The sequence below is a fragment of the Pleuronectes platessa genome, chromosome 5, assembly GCF_947347685.1.
Source record: "Pleuronectes platessa chromosome 5, fPlePla1.1, whole genome shotgun sequence".
NCBI lineage: Eukaryota > Metazoa > Chordata > Actinopteri > Pleuronectiformes > Pleuronectidae > Pleuronectes > Pleuronectes platessa.
The window spans coordinates 20,350,072-20,367,406 of NC_070630.1; the positions used below are offsets into that span (position 1 = coordinate 20,350,072).

The window sequence follows — 17,335 nt, forward strand, 5'->3', positions numbered from 1 at the left end:
TTTGAACGAATGCCTTTTTTGTTCTTCATTGGCAGGAAGCTCCAATGCTGTTATTAAATAAGATGACTGACTGATCATCATTTAACATTGAAAATGATTTGATATGATGCAGAAAAAGGAAATCCAGACACAAATTGGACTCCCAAAGGCCTGGAAACATTAGAGAATACATCCATAGGTTGTTCTTAGAAAATCTTTCTGTATTTACAGGTTTGAACAGACAAGCAGATACAGACAAAGAGTGCTTATATACAGAGCAGCACAAGATGTTAAAATGAGTGCTAAAACAATGTGGTATTTACAGACGGACTACAGCGAAAATTACAGACTAGGAACAAGTTTTATCACAAAACTTCAGGTACTCTAAACAGTATCACAAATTCCATGAACTGTACAGTTAAAAACCAAAAAATGGTAATCTACATGAAATCCAATGTTTCTCCAACTGAGAGGCACTGAATTATATATATTTACATTATATATACATATAGTGTATAAGCATGTATGTTTTCATACATATATAGCTACCTGTGGTGCAAAAGCAGCAAAAGAAATAATGTATGGAATTCAATACTACAAAATAAAGGGTTTGTGCTAAATGGGATGACTGACAGAGTAATGTTACACCATACATAACTAATATACTGGCAAAAGAAAAATTGAGCATAGGTAAATAATGTTGCTCAAACTCCTAATGGTCTGAAGTGAACAGAAGGTTACTGTCAGTCAAAAACAGAGGAGATTGTCAATAATACTTCAAGTTCATGCAAAGATATAAACTATTAAAAATGACCAGAAAAAAAAAAACGTTTCCCTGTTGACCAACCAGCTGTGCAACTTTCCCTTCATTGTGTCTAGGAAGGTGCAAAACAAAGGCGGGAGGGCAGGACTTCCTGTGCAGGTTACGGAACAGAGTTGGAGTGCAGTACGGGCACTTGGTGGGGAGGGACAGTCTCAGTGTCAGCCTCCTCCTGGCTGGAAGGGCTGCTCACTGTGGCAGTGCTGGGCAGTGATGGTGTGGAGGGGGAGTTGGTGGCGGTGCTGGTGGCAGCTGCGGTACTGCTGCTGGTGGTGGTGGTGGTGCTGCCAGTGCAACTGCTGGCCGACGTGGCAGTCTGCTCCTCTTTGGGCTGCTTACTCGCAAACTCAGTGATGCTGAAGACAAACTGGAGGCAGCCCAGTTTAATGTAGCTCCCGTGATGGAGCAGGGCCGTACCCTCCCACCCTGCCCCACTGCCTCCAATCAGGCTGGAGCTGCTTGCCTTACAGGTGCACGACAGCTCAGAGCCGCCCTGAGACTGGCTGCTCATCACTCCACCTGCTGGCAGCAGACCCACCACAGAGCTTGGACCCTCGCCCTCCTCACGCTTCTTACTGCGACCTGCAGAGAACATAGGGAGACGTTAAGAGACATTAAGAGGCAGTGACATGTCAAAGAAGTCTTCGTGCCTGATCTCACTGGCACTGACTGGATTTAATTTATTTGAATGCAATGGCAATGAGGAGCAGATTTTCTTGTGACAGGCAAGTATCCAATGTGTTATTTTGATAAAGGCCCCATATTTTACAACTTTCAGGGATTGAATTTGCGGTGTTGGTACCCCTAAAATGATATATCAGTGGTTTCAAGTTGAAAAAACTGCTCCAAAGAGTATTTCCATGTCCTCTCTTCTCCCTCTCTCTGGAGCTGCAGCCAGAACAGGCTGTTTTCGCCTGCCTCTTGAGCCCCTCCTTTGATTGGCTGACTGCACTTTGAGTGACACGCGACCAAGCCTATCACCGGTCTCTGTAAACACATGCAGTGACGGCATCTACACCAATATTTATTTACAGTGCTAATGCAAAAAAAACATTTGTCTAGTAATCCTTCCTGGATTCACAGACAGGAAAAGGCAGCATCTGTGAGTCTGTATGGTGAAGCTATGTTTTGTAAGATTAGACTGAATGACAGCAACTCAAACATTAGATTGAGGCATGTGCAAGGAGTGCCATCTAGAGGCAGGATGGGGTGTTGTTCACTCCTGCTCCGACTCTATGCAACGACAATAATAACTATGACTGATAGACACACTTAGTTGCATCTGTTTTATTGACTGCATTTGAAAAAAGAAGTGAAAGATTAATTGTGAAACTTGCTGATGATCCCACAAACAGGGAAAACTTTAGTGTGTAGTACTATGATTTACTCACGAATGATGCCTTGGACTTTGGCCACCAGGCCGCTGGGTACAGCTGGTGAGACCTTCTCAGAGAAGTCACACGAGTAGAGAACATTGTCCACCGTGGTGCCGTGCTCACTGTAGTTGAGCAGCTCATAATGCTTGGTATTCTACAAAGGGCATACAAACTATTTAGTCTATGACCAACAACCACAGCACTGTTGTAGTAATGGTACAATATCACACATCAGGGAACAACAACAAAAAGTCCAAACCTCATCGTAGAAAATACAGGCGTGTTTCCCCGATATGTAGTTGCAATGACCATAGTTTGTAAGGCACACGTCCATGTCAGCACCTTTACAAAAAAAACATTACAAACTAAATTAATTGTTGTTATATGGCCAAACTTAGTAATGCTCATCTAATAGACTAACGCCCAGAGCAAACTGGCCGCAGAAGCAGCGCTGCTCTCGAGACAGAAGGTCTTGTACAGTAAATTACGCATTGAAAAAAATCTTTCACCAATTGCCTATTTCAACACTAAAGCTCTCTACTGTTTATTTTGACTGAATCCATTCACAAGGCTTGGAAAAGACTGGAAGATGCACACCTTCATATCGTAGTCTTATTTTATTCGAGGAGACACAGTAGTTATACCAACAGCTCAGCTGCTGAACCACAGCGGACAGGCTACCGTTCCACAGTGCGAACACAGCCAGTGTGGCCCGGGCATTGTATGCAACACTGATTACAGTACTTAGCTGCAAGGCACTACTCTTGCTAAATAAAGTTTCTCATTAAAGTCCATCACTCTACAGAAGCGCAGTCAGTAGAGTGCACAGAATGCAGCCGAGTAAATGGTTTGGCAGTCCCTGTGATAAAGTGTCTTACCAGATCCTATGTATAATGTCCTGTAGCACATGCTGACAGCTCCTCCTTTCCCTGTCAGAGGGTAGAAGACAGCTCGGGCCTGCACCTTCTTCTGACCTGTTTCAGAAAACATTTAACTGTGATACAGCAAACAACTTACTAAGTAGCAGTGTCAGAGGTCGGGTAAGTAACTTACTGTCAGGATGGGGGGGTGGGGTTTTGGGAGCATCGCTGGGCGCTGGGGTGAGCAGAGTGCTGGGTGCTTTGGGAGGGAAAAGCTGCTGGATCCTCTGCCAGGCCAAGAGCTTGATCATCTCTGCATCCAGTTTTTCAAGCATGATCCCTACAAACACACACACGACCATTTAAACATAATCATACCATTTGTTGGCTTCTTTACAGACATGGCATTGTGTTGCCACACCTCACCACTGATTGAGCAAACCTACCTCCATCACCATCCTTTCCATCTTTCATACAGCTCGACAGGTCAGCAAATGTGGGGAAAGTGCTGGGCAGCAATGAGTCAAATCCAGGTCCAGCCTTGACGTCTACAGAGGAGAAACACATAGGGGTGATGGAACATGTGGTAGATTATTGCCTTCTTTCATTAATTTAAATCTTTTTTTAAATAAATTTTAGACTGAAACTATTTCAATGTGTTTTTACTTCCAAAATCTCAATTCAGTTGGAAACATGGAATTTGATGACAGTGACCACAAGAGGGAGTCTACAGTCTGCTGTGATGTGTTGCCCAGTATCAGTGACAGTGGAGAGAGCTGTAAGTTGACATGTCTGATCACATTGCTCTGTTACACTGTTAAACTGAACAAGTGTTTGGTATTGTGTAAACATAATTTTATCAATTGCTGATTATTTTTTTATTAATCGAAGACTAAACAGCAAAAGATGTCTGTACCAACATTCTGGAGCAGAGGTTGAGCTGAAACCAGATAATGGGTTATTATGGACATAACAACAAATACATTTACCAGCAATGACCATAAGGAGTTCGTAGCAGTAATTTATGTTGTTGAAGGCGGTTTAATACGCTCCATTTACCTAAATGCATTTACTTTTTATGTTTGAATAAGGCAGATGGAACATGGTAACAGGTAAGCTTTGTGGTTTATATACCTCTTTCAACTTTCTTGTAGAATTAAGAAGAAAACAAAAACCTTAGGGTCAGAGTTAGGTGTTTGGTCTATTTGGAGTGGAGACGATTTGCTCTGGGTTCTATATAAATTAAAGGATTCACGTATTCATATTTTTCGTTTTTTAATGTATCCCATGAACCTTTTTTCAGATTGCTTTCGGGTAACAAAAAGAAAGGTAAGAAAAAAAAATGTTATATCCAAGCAATACACAATTGCAGACTAAACGAGTGAATAAAAAGATACTTGTCAAATACAAATCATTAGTACCTGGAGTAGGCGACGATGATCCTAGCTTGGTAGAGCCATGCTCCTGATTGACTTTAAGTGGTGTGTCAGTACGGGCACTGCTGGTAATGGAGTGGGAGGGTTTTTCTTTGCTGGACATACACGCTTCCAGGAGCGCCGTCTGATTCCTGTGGTTTTGCTGGCTGCTGTGGGGCCATATCGTTGGTGCAGGGGGGCAATTTTTCTGGGCCCAGGTGACTGTGGTGCTTTCAGGTTCCTTTTTAACCGTTTCAGCACCTATGTGGTTCACCAGACCACAGGTAGGAGCCGAGACTGCAGGCGTTGAGCTGAGCTTTGTTCTGCACTGTAGCTCCACCTGCCTGCAGGGGTCTGACGAGCTGTTACAGTCTATGGGTCCGTTGGCCTTGGGAGGCTGATGCTCCTCTGCTAGAGGTCCGTTGGGTTTCCTACAGTTCTGACAGGACGCCATGTTGCATTTACAGATACCCTGCTCTGCTGTGGTGTCCATTGAACGAGAGGCCCGCTGCTGGTCGTCGGCTGTACTGCAGTGTTTAGAGCAGGGGTCAGGGGATAAAGTCCTTCCTAAAGAGGCCTGAGTTTTCTTGTCCTCTGAAGTTAAACATGATTTAGTACCAATTTTCTGCTCAGACTCCTTCTCTGCTGACGAAGTTACTGATGACACGGTAGGTGCCGTGGATGAGGCCTTTTGTTTGATGGACAGGTGTCGCATGATGCTGCACTGGAGGGCGATCACATCCTGAAGCCACTGTTCAACACAATAGAATCCGGTTTAATTTCATGAGGTCATAAATCCATTAAGAGAAGCCTGTTCTATGTAATCCATATACATTTATATCATAGAATAATCTAAACAATCATTTTACTTTTGTTAAAATATTTTGATAATCTGATTTCTGAGGAACCATTTATCCTAACTATTCCGTCATTGAACATAAGGTTTTCCAAATGGTAAATTGACTGCATTTATATAGTATATTTATATCTGTATAGTGCTTTCCAAGTCTTCTTCCAGCCAAAGCACTTTACATTACAAGTTTCATTCATCCATTCACACACATTTATTCAACACTACTATACACAATATTTTTCACACAACAATCATACACTGTCAGTACAGCCATTGGGGTTAACTTGGGGCCCAGCATTTTGCCATAGGACATGCAAAATGGAGGAGCTGCAGTTCAAACCACCAACCTTTTGGTTAGTGCCCTCCCAAACTCCTGAGCCACAGCAGTGTTGTGTGGAGCAGTGCTCGGCGATATGAATCAATTTCACCAATAAAATTTTGTTTAACCTTTATTAAAACTAATGAACGATTATGTTATGTTGTGTTGTCTTACACGCATATCACGTTTTGTACGGATTAAATCTCTATGATTGTATTTCGTTATTATATAATTCTTACTTAAATCTCACTTCTGATTACTTTCTTAGAGAATAAACCACTTAGAATTAATTGAGTTTAAAAAGTCACTATGAACTGTAACATTTGTATTCAGGAGTTAGACTGTATGTTATTCTCCTGCAAAAGGTATAACGTATTAAGCTGTCTTTAAATTGTCGTCAAGAGGCCTGGCTTCTTTCTGAAGCCATTGTATATGACAGAAAAAATATTTACATATAAAAGTATTTGTACATAAGGATCTCAAACTGAACCATTTTTTAAACCTGCAATAGGAGTTGTGTGGCATACAGAAAACAATGTGATTATGTGTACAGTGCAATAGTGTGTAGTAACTGCAGACGTTTCTTTTGCCTACCTCCCGCTGTTCGGCCTCCGTGGTGAGTTGCTTTGAGGCTTGATGGTCTGGAACTCCACTACAAACCAGCTCCAACTGGTGCACCCCTGCAGGAAGCAGTATTGGGGGAGGGTTCTGGTAGTGGGACTTAATGGCATCTGGTACCTGAGAGGAAACAGTGATATTAAGAAATAACTCGATCGGTAAAATTTTGCTTTTCCAAATATATTTTAATGTCTCTAAATGAATAAACGACCACATTATGACTATCTTTGGGTAACATGCCAAAGTAGATTGACACCTGTGCAGATTATGTTCATTCATGTATTCATTTCTGATGATAGAGCTGTTATTAAACCGATTTCTGACAAGAACTCTGGAGAATGTTTGCACAATTGGGTCCGGACTCTATCCTGAGTCCGCCCTTTACAAAAAAAACAATTCAGCAGGAGATTCTCTACTCAGAAGCCGTCACAACATAGAAATCTCTGAAGCATTCAGGTGAGGGGTGGTTCCGCATGTAGAAGCAGGACAGAACATTAATTCCACTACAGAAATCACATTATTGTTTACAGCACATCACCAAAGGCTCTCAGAATCTTCATTGGTGTTTAATAAACTGTATGGCCCTACTTTTTCATCCTGAGATATTTGTATTATTTCTGAAAATTTTTCAGTTTTGCATGCATCGTGCTAGAGAAGTCATGACGTCCGACACTCCCACTCGCTCGCTCTGAACGCACAACCATCAACGATAAGGATGCAAGTTACGGCATGAACTGCCTGTATGTCATCGGCTTGTCTTAGCATTTCAGCTACCTTGATGGTCTTCCTGTTGTGGTGGAGGGGGGTGCGCTGGTTAGGGGCGTTCTGACGGTGAACTCTGCGCAGGAAATCCAACTTGACAGCATGCTGGGACATCCTGTCCTGGAACTGGTCGAAGAGCTGACAGCGGCTGGAAAGGGTCAAGCTCCTCTGATTCAGCTGGACATCAAACACATATTTGAGATGAAAAATAATTATTCTGTTGCACCTGCCCAACTGAGACAAACTCAAAAGAGGAAAAAAAGATTGTTTCGCTCTGAGCCGAGATCGAGCTTCTCACCACTATATGCTCAATGTGGTTTGGACACATCCATTTGCCAGCAGGTAAAGCAGTGAGTGGGGGGTCCAGACAGTCCATGTGAAACAGAAGGGGACAATAATCACACTGGATCAGTGGAGCCATCCTGCAACTCCTGTGAGAGGAAATAAAAGACTTCAGGTTAAGAGAGGAGACACTTCACAGTCTGTGTGCACCTACTGTGATCTGGCAGTACTGACCTGTTGCATGAAAAGCAGACTTTGACTGGAAGAGGGACCAGACCGTTAGTATCTAGTTCGTGCTGAGGCCTCCTGAAGGGTTTCCCAAATAGCTCTTCTTTTCTCCTCCGTTTACTGCTACCTATAAATACAAAAAACACAGGATCAATTGATTAACAACCCAGACCAGATCTCCTCACAATAACCTTATCAATACTATAAACTTTTGTTCAAAGAGCACTTTTATAAATCCACATAACAGAGAGCTTCATACAAGGCAGCCACTTCAAAATAAGCATATAACAAATACCTTTTATGCCTAGAGTTATAAGCACATAAAACCAATTATAGTGCAGCAAGCATAACGGCAGAGACAGTGAAAACCAAGTAAAATCCGGAAAAGCCAACTCATAGGAGCATGTATCAGGAAAGATTTACAAGAGGCCAGTGATTCTGCCAACCGTGGTTGACCTGTTCCATAGCTTCAGGGCTCTGGCATGAACGCTCAATAAATTCCAGGACACGCTCTACAACTAAATCAAAATCCACTTTCAGGACTTACTTCAGCTACTGCTAGTTTGATTTATAGTAGTGTCAGAGTTTCAAATAGAAAGGCTGTGATGGAGTTTCTGAACCATGGGTTCAGGATCCAGCACGGATCAAACTTTGTCATAATTTGTATAAACGTATTTGATGGATTAATGCTCATGAAAATAAAATACAAATGTCTTTCAGACTCAGATTCAAAGGACAATTTAGCAGCTTTTTAACTGTTATTTGTGCATTGGGAGTTAGATTGTGAGGTCAGAAAAGTAGTTGTACCATAAGCAAAACTCAAAAATAACTATTATGATTGAGTTAAATAAACACAGATCTCCAACTCAGTTTAGAGTTTTTTTAAACACACCAACTATAATCTACCGTGGCTTTGTAAACCATACGCGTAAGTAGAACTACACCAAAATCAGCATGACTGTGGCAGTATTTTACAAGGATTATTATTTACGTATCATTTGAACTAGATAAAAACAGAAACTATTTTTTCACAGTGGAGTTTATGTTGTCATAATGACTGACTGACTGACCTGGCAGTGCAGTGGTGCAGGTGAGCTCAGTGGGCAGCTGGAACTGTGTGGGGTTTCTCTCCATAGCAGCAGCTATCAGCAGCTGGAAGGGTCTCTTGAGGAGACGTGGTGTTGGAGCGGATAGCGGAGCACAGTCAATCTCTACACCCTGAACTTCATCCTCCGGTTCGGGTACCTCCTCCTCCCCATCATTCTGCTCCTCAGAAGGAGTCGGTGTGGATGAACTGTTGGAGGTGGGCGTCCCGGGTCGGCTGCTTGGCCTACTGCTGGTCCTGCGGTCCAAGAGGCGCACCTGGGCCACCCGTAAACCTGGTCCCGCCGCTCCGGCCCCTGGGGGCAGGCCATCAAGCCGAAGTGGGCCAGCATTGAGCTCCAGCTCGACGGCTGGGGAAGCAGAGCGCTTCGACGAGGACCTCTCTGACAGGCCGTTAGTCTGTTCGGACTTCTGCTCTCGCTTCTGACAGTTGCAAACAAAGACATACACTCAGATTAATATATATTCATGTAACAGAGACACCTTTCTCTTCATTTTAACAGTAGGATGACAATAGCATTGGTTAGGGATTGGGGTGTAACCGAGAAGAACTGCCTCTCACCTTTTTCCTGACATTGCAGCGATGACACATCCACTCCCCTGGGGGAAGCATCTCTTCACTTAGAGGTGGATTACTGTGATAAGAAAATAAAATGCAATCATAAGTAAATGGGTTGATATTTTATGCAAGACAAATAATATACATTCATATTTAATCCTCTGTATATGCAGTCCTGATAAACTATAACTAACTTTGGTCTTTTGTGCAAATTGTAAATTACCAATCATTTAATAATGAAAAAAACATCACTGTTTGATGTTTGCTACAGTCACAAGACAATCAGTCATGTGTTGTTGATAACAATTTGTAATTTAAATGTTAAATACATACTGGAAGTTACTACCAAACATAAAAAAAAGTAAACATTCAGCTTGTAATCCTAACACTGACTTTATTTAGCAGATTGATAATTACTTCAGACAATGTCATTATATTTTCCATCTTACTTATGTGTAATACATGGCTATGCACTACTGAAATCCTACAATAAATAGAGTACAGTTTCCACATAAATGACAATAGCGACCCTAACCCTATTCCCAATTGGCGCATGCTAAAAGTGTTATAAAAATGAGTCTGGTCCAGTAACACAACCTCCAAAATGATACACACTCGCAATGCAGCAAGTTACCTCCCAGTGTGCAGGGATACGAGCCTGTACAATCTGAGCAGATTAAGCCATCCATGGCCAGAGCATGTTTGATAAAAACATGTCAGTTTGCGGGTGACAGTCTGATCTCAGTTCGTCCAAATGCACAGTTACAATAATCCTGCGGGCGGATGTTGAACAGAGAAAAGCGGCACCGGATAAATGCTGCGAACGGGGGGACGAGTATTCTACGACACGATCACAACAAACTGTGCCCTGCTGCTCATGCTTTATCTGACAATGTTAACCGACATGTCATCGCCATTCCACCTTTTCTCGATGCTTGATTTCAAAGGTTGATAAAATGGCGGTGGAACAGAGGAAAAACGGAGCGGGGAGGTCGCCATATTGTAAACACAGGCAACTCGACTCCATTTTTAGCAGCAGCAGCAGCGGCTCCGCTGGCTGCAGCCACAACAGGAGGGGAGGACCGACTGCAAGCTGAGTCCAGCCTCTTCCTCTCAACACGGCTACGTGCACACGCTTCTCTCCGGCCCCATACTTCTTTCTAGGCATGCTTTTCGTTCGCAGTAACGATCGGAGTTTTGCTTAATGCAAACTCTCGGCTATCAACGTTGTACTGCAGCGCGTGTCAAATGGCACACGTCCCCCAAAGAATGAGGAAACAGCCATGAGCTACTGTAAAGTCCCCCGACACCGGCTTGCATCAGATGGACAGTTGTTCTCTTTGACCACCAGACTTCATTCAATAAACCTCTAATTTGATGTCCGCCTTTGAATACACCAAAGCTGGCTGTAAATGTGACTAAACAAATTTGTCTACATTGTTGTTCATGCGTGCGGATGTGTTCGGCATATAAACTGTGGACAAAAGAAGCCACTTTACAAAGTGTCATGCAGTTGGTTGGCATGAAACAAGGTGTATGAAACCCACCGATGAAAGAATTGGAGAAAAAACTGTGGGCATTTGTGTGGCTTTAGATAAGCGTTGATTAGTGGTTACAATCTCTTAATTTCATTCATTTACTTCACTCTGTGTCCTTCTTCCTGCTCATTTCTGCAGCACCAAACTCATTCATGGCATCAACCCTCCACACATTATGCATTGGTGCGTGCAGCTACTGAGTTGGAGTGTTTCACCCTGAACATGCAGTCGTGGACAGGCTGCACGGAACTTACCAGCACTGGAGGTGGAAAGCTGCAGGACAGTGGTCGCAGCACAGCAAGTCTCCCCCCTCCCGGCAGCTATCGCAGGTGTCATGGTTGGTGGCCCTGCCGCTTCTTCGGACGTCTCGCGTCAACTTGCGACTCCTCTTCTCGACATCCTCGGACTTCGGGGGCGCGAGCAGTGTCTGGATTTGCTGTGAAAACATGTTGAATTGTAGATGATGAGATCGCGGTGGCCCCTGTCGGACAGTTGGCCCACAGAGGTGGAAAATATGCAGCTCTCTGCCGGCTGTGGCTCTTCAAGCTGAGCTCGCGGCTGAGAGTGGGGGGCGGTAATGTTAACTTGTGGGGCTCCATTACCAACCCAAACTACTGAGTGAGCCGGCCGAGAACCGCTTGACAGCATGTCGTGGTGCTCTACGTATTACCACAATCTAAATGGGGGAAATTGCATTAAAACATGAGCAATGCAGGAATGTTTATGTTAACCACGGCCTTACAGTAGAGCAGCCTCACCTCCATTAAGCCCCCGGAGGTATCCAAATCGTACACAATCGTCGGGGTCTCCATTTTGTCCCACATTCATCCAGAAGCAGTCGCCACAAGAGGATTGCGGTTCTACTGCCTAGCGGGCACACAGCGACGACAGGAAACCCCTCAATAAGTCTGCTTTCCCTAATGTTTCTGACCAGCGGGTGGCTGGCCAAGCGATGCTAGCTAACGTTAGCCGGCTACAGGAGCTAACTACGAAGGCAAGACGTCAGCCAGTCAAGGTTGTGAAGCTAGCGGGCTTACTAGCTTGTGCCGCTGCCTCCTCCAAAAGAAAGCAGGAAACAAAGATAGCTGTGTGGTTAAACCACCTGCTGCTCAGCACCACGCTTTGTGTGCTAACGCCAGACCTACGTACGGTTTTTAAATATGAACGGACCGTCGCTGTTGGCTACAAAACCCATCTGCGGCCTAGCTGGCCGGCCATGATTCTGGTTTCTGCTCCGGCGAGAAGGAGCCGTGTACATTTGCAAACCCCTCCGCTCCCATTGTCAGCCGAGGACGTAGCCAGAAGAAATGCGGGAGACAATCGGTGCCGCGGTCCAATGCACGGTTTCCGACAGCGCTCGAGAAGTAAAATCCTCAAACCGGGAACGTGCAGATGCTAATTTTGTTGGTGTTATTGTTGTGAGAAGCCCGAGCATCTACAGTGGCTGCTAGCGACATCCTAAACCTATTGGCGCAACCGCGAACCACCGGACGCGCATGCGCAGTGCAGCGGAAATAGATGAGCGAGGAGGTCCATGCATGTGTGGCGAGGAGCCAGCAGATGGTATTATTTCACTGATGTGGCAGCAGCTTCGGTAAAGAGGAGGCTTCATCCAACAAAGGCGGGAGGAAAGGTGGGAGAAGGGGGGGCAGGAATATGTAAGACTCAGACATGGACACACAGGAGTAAACAGTGCGGTAAAACATGATACACGAAATAACTCATTACATTACATTTCATTTAGCTGATTTCATCATGTCATACACGGTCAGAAATATGAGCAAGAAAGAATAAACCTCGGCAAGATAAAAGCTAATTTTGATTAAAGATACAAATTTACTCAAAACGCAGGTGTATTTAATTATCTTATAATAACAAATAACACTTTGAGAGAATGTTTGCTTTTTTAACTCAATACAATAGATCAGACATCCTGATCCAAACTCCAATCCAGCTGGTGGCGGTAATGCGCCAAATCGTTGTCTGCCATCCGCCAATAAAACCCAGAATAATAGGAAGAAGATGGTAGACTTTAAAATCCATCCAGATAATGTCTTGTTGTACTGAAACTGACACATATAGCACTATTGAGTTTACTTCTTCTATTGCCATTACTAGATCTTCTACTTCTTCTATAGCCATCACTTCTTCTTCTTCTTCTTCTTCTTCTTCTTCTTCTTCTTCTTCTTCTTCTTCTTTTTCTTCTTCTTTTTCTTCTTCTACATATTCTATTTCTATACCCATCACTACTTGTTCAGCTTCTTCTATTGCCATTACTACTTCTTCTATAGCCATTACTACATCTTCTACTTTTTCTATAGCCATCACATATTCTTCTATTTCATATATAGCCATCATACTTTTTCTGTACTGTTGTTAGAGAGTAATGCAAACAGCTGCTTGTGTATATTTAGGAATTGGGAACATACAGCGGCAGAACTGGGAGGGAGTGCTGTGGAAGGTGTAAACCAAGTTGTCTAAATGGAAATGGCAGCCCTGAGAGCCAATAACCTGGTTGCAGCATCTCTGTGGCACAGACTCCAAGTGGTTACTCCCCCAGGAGTCAGGGAGCAGCTGCCGCGGCTGCTGGTGGACTTCTGGTCGGGTCATCACTGGGTGCCGGCATCCTTCATGTAGGCCACCTCCCTGTGACAGAGGGGTGGGGGGCCGGGCCTAACAGACATCATCTCTGGGACTTCTGCTTTTAGACTGCTGACAGGTCAGCGGCAGCTGTGTCCCTGCTGTCTGTGCTGGTTGGCTGTGGGTTGCCGCTGCTCTGGAAGCTGGGTGGCTCGGATATGATAAACAGCTCTTCGTGATCAGGTCCCCTCTAGACAAATCACTGGACAGGCACCATTTTACAGCTATTATATCGATGCCTGGAGGACTCTAAGCTTCCCTAGACCTGCTGATCCAAGGGCTTGGATGTGGCTGTTTGAGTAGCCACTGGTAGATAAAAGGATTTCTGTCTGACATTGTTTTCTCTTCAGCTCTCTTATGAAACAAATTCATTTAGGCAGGTAACATGAAGCTGAGACACCTTACGAGGACGTCACTTGAGAGGCTGGCTAAGGCGCCGGACATACGACCAGTTGAGTGAGGGACATGAATACATCTTGGTTTCATTATTGTATGGTGTGTCTGTGCTCACTGGGGGAGAACCACTCTGCTTTTAAACTTTTAGCAACTTAGCAATTTTTTGTATAATTTTAATTGCAGTGTTAAGTGTGAAAGTATGAAAATATTATCATTCACATTGATTTAAATATGTAAGTTTTTTGACAATGTGTCATAAATAAAGTTGTTTAAAAGTCTATAGCCATTACTTCTTCTACTTCTTTGTTTAGCCATCACTTCTTCTTCTGTACGGTTGTTGCTGAGAGTAATGCTAACTACTGCTTGTGTCAGTAGCCTTATTGCTAACGAAGGTTACTGTCATAATGAAAGAATATTATATATGTTATATATAATATATGTAATGAAAAAAGTAGTGATGGCTACTAAACCAGTAGCGACTGTGAGCTGCTTCCATCATAATTTCATCAAATGAGCATGAACATGTTCTATAATCGATAACCTGCACTAGTATTCATGGACAAATGCAACACAAAAGAAATCATTAAATTTAAAATACATTCAAGTTAAGAAAACATCCTGTATACATGTATGGTGTGCATCAGGATGTGAGGATACGGTTTTACATTTTTTGTGATAAGTTAAGAAACAATAAAAAATTTAAATGAATAAGGAATATCACTGATGAGTCCATTGTTATGTTGCTCTATATGCGACCTTGTTCAAATACATTTTCACCTTTTTTTTTACATATACTGTTATAATGCATTTTTTTTGTATGAGTCATGGGATGTTTCTGTTGTAAGAAAAATGTAATAATAATAAATGAGAGATGATGATCAGTTAAAATTCGGTAGACAAAGATAAAGGTCATAACTCCATCAGACACATCCCTGCCTGGTGGAAGATGTGTAATAAGTAGCACTTGCCAGCAGAGGGAGGCAGCACTCTGTCGCAGTAGTTTGATTCATGGGGAACTAGATGATCGCCATTGTTAACAGTTTGATTGAGATCACCCAGGAAAGCTTTCTCTAGCCAATGCGTTTAAAGAATCTCGTGTTGGTTTAAAATTGTTCTTTACCTAAAATGGCCTCCACACTACTTAGCAGGTCAGATCATTAGAGGTCAAAGTTAGCGATTGTTGAACATTCTATCCTCATGAGGTCTGTGTAAACCTCGTAATTGAAGCAAGTATAGTGAAAGACACTAAGGTGTTACGAGAAGAGGCACCAGTGAATTCAGAGCCAGGTTAGTTCCCTGTTGGATAAACTAAAACATCCGTTGCTGGCAGTGATCGGGGCTTCTTAATGGACAGTCTGTTGAATATGTCTCAGGAGTCCCTTAGTGTCAACTTAATTTCTCTATCTACAAAGCAATAGTGGGCATGTACCTGTATTAACAGACAGTCAGTGATTAAGCAGATTACACCATCATCTATGATCTGTATGGCCAGTTGCAGTTTAGCAGTGTCCTATTCAGCGTGTTCTACTCACATGTTCTTTCTTTGTCTCTATATGGGCTTTATCCCTGAGATGGATGGCCTCATGTTCAATGTTGGACCCATTTCGCCCACAGAGGACTATACATATAGTGCTGATCTCAGTCTGGCCTTAGATGTGTCTGTGTCCTCTCCCACACAGTCAAAGCTATAGTAAACACTAAAAGTCAGTCAAGTTATTATATATAATATGTATAATATATATAATATATTCTGAGACACAGCCATCTTTACACTGCTGTTTGATAGTGGTAACACCTCAGTAAGTATAATATATTTATTTGGGGCTCGAGCACTGACAGGCACTAACAGACAGTGAGGCCCTATTGAAATTGTAAGGATTATTATTATTTTCACGCAAATGAATTGGCTATTTGAAGGCTTTAACATGCTCAAATTCTTTCCAAAATTTGCAGAAACTTAGAAAGTAGTGAAATTTACTTTTCATTTATTTTATCTTATTTCTTTATTTTAAATTGTATTTATTAATTTTAATTATTTTAGTGGACCTGTGCAGAAGCGAATTGTGCAGGATTCATTTAATTTAATTAATTTATTTTCTTAATTTAAAATTATTTTTTATTTATGTATTTAAATAGTGTAAGATATTGTGCAATGAATGAAGTCCTGCCAATTTTAGGGGTCCAGTATCTTGCCAAGGAAACTGCAGAAATCCAGATGGGGAAGAGTGGGGATTGAACCCCCAACCTTCTTGTTGGAGAACAACCACTCTACCATCTAGGCCACACCAACATTACATTAACATTAAGGATTGGATTATTTTATTATTCCCATGAGAAACTAAGCACAGGACAAAGATCGACAAAATTATTGTGTGTGTGTGCTTGTCGGTTTTGATACACAAAAGCAGCGACTAAGTTGTCTTTTGCTCTTCTATGAGCTTCATTATTGTTCTAGTTCAGATGGTAATAACCTGTTAATTGACTTAGGACAACGTGCACAGCAGCACTGACCTCATCCCCCGCTGGCTGAAATTTAGTGGCACCAAACAACACTGAGGTTGATTACTCTCACATCAACTCTCAGATTTCTAAAATAATAAATATTAATAAATAGGTGTGAAAAAACTGAAGTTGTGCGTCGTACTGTAGGTTAGAGTGTTTAAGTCTCAGACTGTTAAAAAAGAAATCCATCAGTAAAACTGCTCTGACTCACTGCAGACATAATACATCATGACGAATGACAGATGCACTGCAGTTGCCTCATGTCAAGACTTCATTACATAGCTAATTAACACGTTTAATGGGACTATTTTCATTTCTTCATTACCCCATACGGCTACTGATTTCTTTTCTGGAGGCACTTACGAGGCCCAATGAAACTTAATGCAGTGGAAGGCAGAGATAGCTTCATATTCAATTGGAACAAAATGGAATTACTTTTATTATTGCTGAAATCATTGCAGTGTTGAAAAGAAGAGTGCAAGTAACGATTATTGCATACTTTCATTAATTGAACAGGATGTTTCTGCCAACTTCTCCAAATCAGTGAAAATGCTTTGCAATTTTTTTACTTCTGCTGTAAATACCAAAAGAAAGATATTATATCAAATATAAATTACAATCATGAATTAAATGTTGGCCTTCATATTGGTGGGTGTGTCATTTTCATACATTTGTCAATTCACAGGACATGACTCACGAATTCACATTTTCAGACAAGTCACAATGCACATGCTCATTGTTGGTGATGCGTGCATAAATGAAATAGACTGCCAGTCAACATAAGGTCTGGTCACTCCAAAGTGGACAGAAATTTAAATTCTAAAAGGCAGCGTCTCATTTAAATGTCTGTGTTATAGTTTAGATGTCGACAGCCACATTTTCTGTCACCACTTGTAAACCAATCGTTGATAAACTAAGGTGCAGGGGCGGCTCCTGGTACAGGCGACATAGGCGGTTGCCTAGGGCGCAAAATGCCGCGAGAGCGGCAGAAGAGATTGATTTATCATGACGTGACACATCCAATGTAAAACAATACAGTAACGTCATACCATCATCCTCTGACCCCGGGACGCACCGGAGGTAG

The 17,335-nt window shown here is 42.5% G+C and overlaps 1 protein-coding gene across 1 annotated transcript; it reads right to left on the reverse strand.

The window, feature by feature from the left end:
- Positions 1 to 179: 179 nt before the first annotated feature.
- Positions 180 to 12,216, reverse strand: phf12b (PHD finger protein 12b). Its single transcript, XM_053423347.1, has 16 exons — positions 11,884 to 12,216; positions 11,472 to 11,580; positions 10,968 to 11,149; positions 9,179 to 9,251; positions 8,583 to 9,039; positions 7,519 to 7,639; positions 7,301 to 7,433; positions 7,015 to 7,179; positions 6,217 to 6,360; positions 4,457 to 5,201; positions 3,482 to 3,583; positions 3,229 to 3,375; positions 3,054 to 3,149; positions 2,435 to 2,517; positions 2,191 to 2,329; positions 180 to 1,381 (listed from the first exon to the last, which is right to left on the reverse strand). The coding sequence occupies exons 2-16, from the start codon at positions 11,535 to 11,537 to the stop codon at positions 903 to 905; spliced, it is 3,132 nt and encodes a 1,043-aa protein (XP_053279322.1). The 5' UTR covers positions 11,538 to 11,580; positions 11,884 to 12,216; the 3' UTR covers positions 180 to 902.
- Between the last annotated feature and the right edge of the window lie 5,119 nt (positions 12,217 to 17,335).

What these genes read in the sequence shown, in the direction of transcription:
- phf12b (XM_053423347.1), bottom strand. Translation starts at nt 11,537, where the DNA reads ATGTGGGACAAAATGGAGACCCCGACGATTGTGTACGATTTGGATACC. An exon ending in ACAACAGGAAGACCATCAAG is followed by an intron (nt 6,361 to 7,014) that starts GTAGCTGAAATG and finishes GTTTCCTCTCAG; the next exon opens with GTACCAGATGCCATTAAGTC. An exon ending in TGGAAAGGATGGTGATGGAG is followed by an intron (nt 3,376 to 3,481) that starts GTAGGTTTGCTC and finishes GTGTGTTTGTAG; the next exon opens with GGATCATGCTTGAAAAACTG.